We start from the raw sequence: 9,320 nt of genomic DNA, 5'->3' as shown, positions 1-9,320 counted from the left end.
TTATTATTAACCCATTTATTATTTAATTAATACACATTTCTAGACTTACACTTACAGTAACACATTTACAATTTGGGATTGGGATCATTGGGATTGGGAGTGGATGTTTTGTCGAAGCTCGGTCAGCGCCTCCGCGATCGCCATGTTTCGGTGCTGCATCGCTGTCTTTAGATTGTAGTCGACAACTGCGGCTGTTGGCGCATCCATGGCTTTCCTGCAGAAGCGGCCTATCGCGTCGCTGGCGTCGTCGGTGTAGTAGACGCAGCTGGATTTATGGCGCGACACTGCCACAACCGCATGAGGGACGCTGTCGTGGATCCGGATTCGACTGCGGGTGTTTATTATGACGACGCGCTCATATGTGAGACCCTGAGATTCGTGGATGGTCAAGGTGCGAGAGCCTTTCCCAGATCCGTATCCCTGGGCACTCAAGGAGGATTTCTCCTCCTGTGTGTGCACCAGGAACAGCGTGTTCTGGGTTTCTTTCGGTATTACCGCACCCGAGTAACCAAACACTTTCAGGGAATGGATATTACTCGCAGATGTTTTTGACGAGTAAATTCCATTGTAGATCTCACTCAGTGCGAGCGCGACGTCCATGGGGTTTCTGTGCGTGCAGAGCAACTCCTGCGTCACTGACGCTACCATACCCGGACGGATATACCTGAGTGGAAATAGGTTGTCTCTGTCCAAGTATGGCAGCTGGTTGACATCCCCGATGAGGACGACTTCGCTGGCTCCCGACAACTTTGCTGCCATGACTATGGCTCCGAAGTGGTTCATGAGGGCTTCGTCCACTGTCAATCTTCGGCACTTCTCGCCCTCTTTAAACCCGTTTGCTAGAACGGAAGCCATAGTCCGCACCTTTGTCTTCGTTTTTTCCCCTACCCGGTGCGAGAGCTTCTTCCTCAGGTCTTTGGCAGCTTCTGTCGTCGTGGTGACCACCACGTCGTCCTCCCCATCGAAGTGCTTCACCAGCCAAGTTGTCTTGCCGCACCCCGGTACTCCGTTCACCCATTTGATGTTACCTAGGTTCCATAATGCTGGATCGTATGTTTTCGAAGTCCCCTCGATGGTTTGCGCCATCTTGAGGAACTTATCGTCCAGCATTATTTCAGTGCAACTGGCCACGACCACTGTTGTGTCTTCCGGAGGCGTTTGGAAGACTGGCTTGCCCTTCCTTTTCGTCTCGTCCTCGTCCAGTGCCACGAAACCGCAGGTCGCGCAATAAGCAGCCATGTATGAATCCCCCATTTTTCCTATGATGACTTGGGATGTGGAGTTATCATACACCGCCGCCCCCGCCTCTTCGAGTAGTACTCTTAACAGACCCTCGTTCCGAAGATTGAAAGTCTGCAAGATTTTCCTGCATGTTGTGAGGTTAAGCTGTTTGGTCGCTCTCACAACTGCCAGGAACTCGAGAAAGGCGTTGTACACGTGATCTGCGGGTTCTGACACCGGTATATATGTTGGAGGACTGACTTGGCCCATTGCTGCTCTTGACGGTTGAAGCGGCAGTTCCGGCCTTACCCACGGGGGTTCTCTGACGAAAGCCGCGGTTGCTGCCTCTTGGTCAATGGGCGCGTTAAACAGGCCGGAGTGGATCACTCCCATCCGACGCTGCTTGAGTGTGGAGTGAAGGAAGGACTTGAACCTGGCAAGTCGAGATTTTTGTTGCTCCTGTTGTTCCGGGGAGTTTCTGTTTGTCTGAGCGGCTACCTCTCTTTCTGCGGTTATCTTTTCCTGTGCTCGCTCAGACCCGCTGGGTGTTTCCGGTGACGAGGACTTTGAGTCAGGTGTTTTTGGACTCTTCTTCGGGGATCTAAGATAACTAAGATCTTCTCCCCTATCCTCGTACACTACAAGTTCATGTTTCCCAGCGGCCTTTAAGCAGCCTAGACGGTCCGCCGTGGTTCCTTTGACGCCTTCGATGACCATGGCGTCCACGCTGATGGTCTTTGGAACGCTTCCTGATGTCCCTAGCTTTTGTAGCAGCGAGCTCGCCTGGGTAAATGGACTGTCTTGATTCCACTCGAGCAATACAACTCTCTTCTCCTTGAGCTGCATTACCCGGCATCGGATATCAAAGAAGTCCACTTCCGGTAAGGTGTTGTACCGTTTGGCTTCTATGCTCGCTTTTTCTGTGCTACCGTTTGCTAAGGCTGCCAGGCCCGGCGGTATGGCTACTCTTCTTCTCTTAGGTTTACAGAAACTGATCCCGAAACTTTCCTGGTCTCTGTTCATGAACAGGGCAACGCTTCTCAGTCTTATGCCGGGTTCGCCTACTGCCCCCCAATTAAGTAGGGTCGTGTTAAGGTGTGTTGGTGTCGGTGCTATTGTAGTCTGTGTATTGTTCGAGTCTATGTGTTTGTGTGTCGGTGCCATTGTTTGGTTTTGTGTCGGTGTTCGTTTTGATGTCCTGGCCTGTGTCAGTGATTGTGTTTCAGTCGATGTTTTTGTTTGTGTCGGTGTTTGTGTTTGTGTTTGTGTCAGTGTTTGTGTTTGTGTCAGTGTTTGTGTTTGTGTCGGGATTGGTGTTGGTGTTTGTGTCTGGGTTGGTGTTTGTGTTTGTGTCGGGATTGGTGTTTGTGTTTGTGTCGGGGTTGGTGTTTGTGTCAGTGTTTGTGTTTGTGTCGGGATTGGTGATTGTGTCAGTGTTTGTGTTTGTGTCATGGTTGGTGTTTGTGTCAGTGATTGTGCTTGTGTCGTAGGTACGGTGTTTATACTTTGCCTTGTGGAGTTGGCTTTTATGGCGGCTTCTGCGACTTTACTCGCGAATTCCAAGAATGGAGGTCTTGTGGTCTTATCCTCCATGACCGAGCTTATGGTGGTCAAGTCTAGACTCACATCTAGCTTGTGCTCTAGCTCTATTCGGTCTCTGCTAAATCTTGGACATTCGAAGAGTAAGTGCCAGACTGTTTCGTCCGTGTCTGGGTCGCATACGCAAGATGGAGAGTCTTTGAGGTGGAAACGGTGTAGATATGCTGAGAACCCCCCGTGTCCGGTAAAGATCTGTACCAGAGTCGGTGTGAGAGTTATTAGCTCAGTTGTTCTTTTTGCCCCAAGGACATTTGGGAAGAACACTTTTGTCACCGAACCCGTGCTGGAGGATTCATACCTTTCCTGCCACCTCTTAACCGTTTCCTCGCGTATGCTCTTTTTCACGAACGAAATTGGGACTTTGTTGTAGTCTGGCGCTGTCTTTTTGGTGAGAGCCGCCTTTTTGGCCAGCTCATCCGCTCGCTCATTTCCAGGTGTCCCTACGTGTGCTCTCAACCAGAAGAGTTTCACGTTTCTGCCCTCCTCCCGGATTCCACGCACCATCTCTTTGATGTTATGGGCCAGTTGGTGTGTTGCTCTGGGGCACCTCAGCAGGTCGAGAGACGATCTGGAATCGCTCAAGATACTGGCCGCGCCACATCGGCTCTCCTTCACCAACTTGACTGCTCTGAACAGTGCGTAAAGTTCCGATTGGAAGACAGTGTTGTGTGGCTCTAGCCGGAAGGTTCTTTGCTTCACCTCCTTTCCTCCGTCCCACCAGGTTAGGGCTGCTCCTACTTTGCCCTCTATTTTGCTTCCGTCGGTATATATGTGAGGACCGACCACCTGGTGAGTTTCTACGGTTTCGGAGTTGAAGTCTTCCAGCTGCTGGTATTCCGTGAGCACAAGTTTTGACGGATGTGGATGTTGGAGGTACTCGACTTTTCGCTCCACCTCCCTTCCGGGTGGTAAGAACTCGTCTGAGTATCCTTTCTTAACCCTGAACAAGGTGGCTGCCTCGGCTACCCGAAGGTCGAGAGGCAGCTGTCCTGAGAGAAGAAGTGCCGATGTCAGAGACACCGTGCGGTACGCTTTGCAGATCTTCTGCACGAAACCCCTTTGCAGTGAGTCTAGCTGGTTTCTTACCATCAGCTTCTCAGCCGCAGGGGCCCATGCGCTCGCTGCGCAAAGCACGATTGGCTCTATCACCGACACGTAGATTGTTCTGGTTACTTCTCTTTTCAGTCCCCACGTCACCCTCGCTGCACATGCTAGCTGTTTGTATATGTCCGCAGCTTTCTTACACGTGGCGGATACGTGTGCGTTGAAGGTGAGTTTGTTGTCTATAACTAGTCCTAACAACTTGATCTCGTTTACGAGATTTAGCCGGACACCTCGCATGCGAACGACCGGGACATCGTACTTAAGTTTCTTCGTCAGAACCATTGCATTGGTTTTGTGCGCTGCGAAGTTTAACTTGTTCTGAATACCCCACTCGGTCACATACTCCAGTGTCCTTTCTGCTCTTTGTTGCAGGACGGAGACGTCTTTGTCTGAGAAGACCAGTACCACATCGTCTGCGTACGCTTGGCAGAACTCTCCTGTGCTTGTTATTTTATGTAAGAGCGAGTCTAGGATAAGGTTCCATAGCGTCGGACCGGCTATTGAGCCCTGGACGCATCCTTTCGTAGTTTCCTTCTCGCTCTTGGACCTGGCGTAGTTCACGCATACCACTCGGTCCTCTAGGTATGATGCCAGCGTACTGTAGATGTTCTTGGGACACTTTTTAACAATGAGTTGGTGTTTTATTGCTGGCCACCAGGCGTTATCGAAGGCTCCCTCTATGTCCAGTGATACTAAAAGCACCACCTTTTTGGCCTTTATCTCTGCACGTATGTGCGATACCAGAGCATAGAGAGCGTCCTCGGTTCCTCGCTGTGGCATGAAACCGTACTGGTGTGTGTTAAGTGTGGGGATGAGGTGGTGTTGTACTCTGTTGACTATGAGCTTTTCGACGATTTTACCCATAACCGAGAGGAGTCCGATCGGTCTGTACGACTTCGGCTGGGTGTAGTCGTCTTTACCGGGCTTGCGGAGTATACACACGTGGGCTACTTTCCACTGTTTGGGGAAGTATGCTAGTGAAAGACACTTGTTGGCCATGGCCAGAAATACTTCCTTCTTGCAGCTGATAGCCATCGTGCATATGTCTGCTGTCAACCCATCCGGTCCTGGGGCTTTCTTCGGATTTTGGCTTTGTATTACCAGTTCCAGCTCCGCAGGTTTGAACGGTGGGTCGTTTTCCGCAAGTTCTGCTATTTGCCCGGGGTTACGCTCCGTCAACGTGCGTATGTGTTTTTGTTGTGGAGTATCTGTTTGTGTGTTGTCTGCTGGATAGAAGGTCTCAGCGAGTAATTGCGACGATTGCTCTGGGCTCAAGGTTTCGCCCGTTGTGCTGGTAAGGAGCGCGTCGTTTTCTCGCCTCGCTGTCTTCCTTAAGACCCTATAAATCCCGTCCCACATGCTTTCCCTATCTTGTGTGGAACAGAATTCTTTCCAGCTTGTGGTGGCTGCGTCTGTGACTTGTGAGTTATAGTTTGCTTTCGTCATGTAGTACTCCTGAATTGTGTGGTTTAGACGTGAAGGGGCCGCATTCCGAATTCTCCTCTTCTTCCTTAGGACATCCTTTCGGAGTTCCTCCAGAGAAGGGGACCACCAGGGTGGTTTGGAATCGAAATTGCGGGCCTTAAGCTTGGGTACTGCTTTCTCGCAAGCTTGATGGATGGCAGAAGTATATTCGCTTATTATGGTCTCCATTTGCAGTGTTGTTTCTATTGCTTGGATTCTGGACGGAGTTATGCCTTTTTCCTCAAGGAGCTGTTCTAGGTGCTCCTTGAACTCGGACCATTTCGCCTTTTTGGTGTTATAGATACGTGTGGAGATGGGCCTTAAGGGTTCCAAGGGTTTCTCCAGGCGTATGGCAAAGGTAATTGCGTTGTGGTCCGATGACGTCAGGCTTCTATCTACTTTCCAACCCTCGATCCTGTTCAGGAGGGACATGCTGCACACGGTTACATCGACGATGCTCGTGTACAGCCTATCCCCTCTGTACGTCTCGAAGGTGGGTGTTTGTCCGATGTTGAGGATGTGTAGTTCCATTTCGCTGATAAACGAATTATACTCTGCGCCTCGGTGGTCTTCGGAGTTACTCCCCCACCACTGGCTCCAGGCGTTCACGTCTCCTCCTACAATGACGTTGGGTGTGTATTTTTGAGTTTTTATGAGTACATGTTTCACTGTGTTTATGTATGGTGTTATGTCTTGGTCGCCTTCGAAATAAACCGACAGGACCGCAAACTTGATTGCCCCAACCTTTATTAAAACGGCTGCTATGTTCTCGGTGACCAGCTGAGGGTCATGAATGACCTCCAGCTCGCCCCCGAAGACTATTACCGCCGCCTTAACAGGTTTCTGTCTGCCCAGGGTGCACTGGATGACTTGTGTGCCTGCGTTTTGCTTCAAGCATCCCGTTCTTCCTACGTAGGGTTCCTGAACGAGAGCTATCTTTACGCCTTTCCGCTGGGCCGCCATGTGGAGCTCTGTGGTTGCAAGTTTGGACCTTTGGAGGTTCGCTTGAATGACCTGCAAACCTCGTGTCGAATTATTTCGAAGGTTGACCATTTTGTGTTGCGCTTGAGTGCCCTCCTCGTTAGCAATATGCGATCCTAGACCTAGCTATGTTGTCCCATTTCTGTCGTTCCGGGCAGTCTGCACTGTAGGAGGGGTGCTTCAATTCGTCCCCTTCCTTCTTTGCCCGGACGCAGTTCACACATTTGGGGTCCTCTCCCTTCGCTTTCCAGGGGCAGCCCCTCCCGATATGCTCTGCTGAGCAGAAGCTGCAGACTTGTGCTTTATCGGTGCATATGGTCTTTGTGTGACCATATCCCATGCACTTGCTGCACTGTACCAGAGGGGACTGGTCCTCTACAGGGACCCTCTTTAGGCCACAGAAAACTTTGGCTTCGCCTTGTGTGAACCGTTTCCACAGTTCTGGGGACAGCTCGAAGACTGGGTGGCAGATTACGGGATCACGGGCTCTCTTCCTGAATCTAAGCTTCAGCGTCTGGCTTCCCGGTTCGATGCCATGGAGGATTTTCCTATTTTGGGACCATAGGAGACTCTCCATTTCTGCATCCGTTTGGTAGGCCTCGACGCCTCTTAGACAGACCAGAGGATTTCCCGGTTTCGGCTCTTGTACCTTCAGGTCATTTTTGCCGATGATCTGGCGCTTTACGACATCCATGTCTTCTTTTGTCGCGCAGCTTAGGATGACCTTTTGGTTTTTCGCCTTTCTGGTCTTATTAATATTTGCCCCCGAGGTCTTCAGGTCTAGTGCCACTCTGATTTTGTCCATGACATTGTCTCCCGTGTGTTTCGGATCGTTGGAGGAGACAATTAGGGTGTGTCCGGACTGTGGCTGGACGGTGGGTTTTGCCGCTGGCTTCGGTTGTTGGGGTGCGGGTGTCCTCTCGCTCATCTTGCCGATTCCTCTGACCACTTCAGCCAGCGTCCGCTTGACCTCTACGATGGCGAGCTCCGATTGCAGGTTTGGCGCTGCGGGTGTGGGGGCTGGCCTGTCGCGGAGGTCTCTGATATCAGAGGACACTGACTGTAGCTTCTCCTTCAGTGGCTTGAAGTGTCGGCTGATGTCTTGCTGAGGAGGAGGGGGTGTGTTAATGTGTGTGGTGAGTTGTGTGGTTAATTTTAATACTTGTGCCTCCAGTCTTTCCATCGTGGAGGCGGCCGTCACCATTGCGGGGGTGATGCAGCATTCGTGCTGGATGGACTGCGCGCTGCTGCTGGTGGCTGGAGTCTTTGGCGTCTGCTTGAGGCGGTCCAGCTGTTTGCGGAGAGTATCGAGCTGATTAGTTATGTTGGCGATATTCAGCTCGAGGCGCATAAGGATTGGGTTCGGGATGTCTTTTCCCGGCGACCCAGAGCCTCTGGCTATCTCCTTACGCGTGCTCTCCGCCTCTTTCCTAATAGTCGCCTCAAGCGCTTGGACGCCTTTCTTCGTTTCAGCGCTTGCTTTCAGCGCCTCGAGGGTCTCCGAGCCTAGCCACTCTCTGATGTTCTTGGTGGCCTTCAGGGTGTCCCGTATGTCCTCCCTTGCTCCACACAGCTCCGTGGCGAGGGTCTCTTTGAGAGCGAGCATGTCCCGAGTGTGAGCCCGCTCTGCGCGCACTAGCTCCTGTGCGTGCCGAGACCTCTCCTTCTCCAGGTTATATTTGTGCCTTGCCCTGGAGTCCGACAAGGAGAGGACCGTCTCGTACAGGCCCTGAAGGCTTTCCTGAGCGGTGGCCTTGCATTCCCGCTTCATGTTGCCGGCCGCTTCCAACGCCTCTTTTCCCTGTTGGAGGAGGGTATTCGCCTCTCTTGTGGCGAGGTCCATATGGACACCTGTACCTCTCTTCGGTGTCCTGTACAGGATGCTCGCCCTCCTGCCGGACGTGTAGTCTGTCCGGCTCGAGGCGTCTGAGTCCTCCTCGTCTGTGACAATGTGTTTGGGTGGGGAGACGTTGCACTGTTCCCATTCAATTACTATCTCCGAGACTCGCTGGTTTTCCCTCGTGCGTTGCTGGTCGGAGGCTTCCGAGCAGGCCGAGCTGTAAGCAGTGACGGGGCTCTTCAGCTGTTGGAGCACTGCCGTCCTTTGGTCCGCCGCGTTTGACACCGAGGCCGCTTTCGGCTTTAGGTCCGCTGTGCACGTCTGCGATGGTTGCGCCAACCTTTCCGAGGCGACAGACTTCGCTGACTTTGACAGCACCTTCTCCCGAAGCGACCGCGTCGGCTTGACCTTGCTTGCGATGGCGGAGTTAGATTTCATGGGGGCTGACATTATGTTAGATAGGAGATTGAAGAAATAAAGGTAAATTACAGGCTAATTTTGTGTTGTGTGATAACTTAATTAATTAATTAAATAAACTACCTACGGTGATGGACTCGTATAACTATTTAATGTGACGACGATGTTGTTGCCGCTGCGTCGCGTGCTGGCGATGTCCTGCTGCCGCTGACGGAGTATGCCTTGGCGTGTGATGTGGTTCCGAGTTCCCTGCCGGTGATTTTTCTGGTGGCTGGATTTTTCGTGAAAAAATGTAGGGGCCAGATGATAGAGTTCGTCGAGACGATTTCAACGACACCCCTCACAGTTTTCTAGCTCCAGCCGTTCCCGAGATACAGGCCGAGGGGTAATGGCGTCCGAGGGGGGGGGGAAAGGTCCCGTGTGGTGTTCGGGGGGGGGGGGGTAGGAGGGGGGGGGGGGGTAGGAGGGGGGTAGGAGGGGGGTAGGAGGGGGGGGGTCGAGGGGTGAGGGGGGTGAGGGGAATAATAGGGGTGTGACAGGTCCTGGATTTCCCAGTCAGAACTGTCCAAACCCGGTTATCCTAGGACAAGTCGTTCAGGAGTTCCCTCGGACTTACCTGGTGGGCCGCTGCGGTGTCTTCAGCTCTGAGGTGTGAGGTCTTCAGGCCGTCTCCGGGGTCTTCGCTTGTTGCTGC

General features: G+C 52.2%; 2 protein-coding genes across 2 annotated transcripts; both read right to left on the bottom strand.

Annotated features, from left to right (window-relative positions):
* Positions 1–6,464, bottom strand: LOC113508082. Its single transcript, XM_026891042.1, has one exon. The coding sequence runs from the start codon at positions 6,439–6,441 to the stop codon at positions 85–87; it is 6,357 nt and encodes a 2,118-aa protein (XP_026746843.1). The 5' UTR covers positions 6,442–6,464; the 3' UTR covers positions 1–84.
* Positions 6,449–9,019, bottom strand: LOC113508083. Its single transcript, XM_026891043.1, has one exon. The coding sequence runs from the start codon at positions 8,657–8,659 to the stop codon at positions 6,470–6,472; it is 2,190 nt and encodes a 729-aa protein (XP_026746844.1). The 5' UTR covers positions 8,660–9,019; the 3' UTR covers positions 6,449–6,469.
* Between the last annotated feature and the right edge of the window lie 301 nt (positions 9,020–9,320).

The sequence above is a fragment of the Trichoplusia ni genome, unplaced genomic scaffold, assembly GCF_003590095.1.
Source record: "Trichoplusia ni isolate ovarian cell line Hi5 unplaced genomic scaffold, tn1 tig00003798, whole genome shotgun sequence".
NCBI lineage: Eukaryota > Metazoa > Arthropoda > Insecta > Lepidoptera > Noctuidae > Trichoplusia > Trichoplusia ni.
Note: the sequence above shows the minus strand (reverse complement) of the source record. Positions and strands in the feature narration are given on the sequence as shown.

What these genes read in the sequence shown, in the direction of transcription:
- LOC113508082 (XM_026891042.1), bottom strand. Translation starts at nt 6,441, where the DNA reads ATGGTCAACCTTCGAAATAATTCGACACGAGGTTTGCAGGTCATTCAA.
- LOC113508083 (XM_026891043.1), bottom strand. Translation starts at nt 8,659, where the DNA reads ATGTCAGCCCCCATGAAATCTAACTCCGCCATCGCAAGCAAGGTCAAG.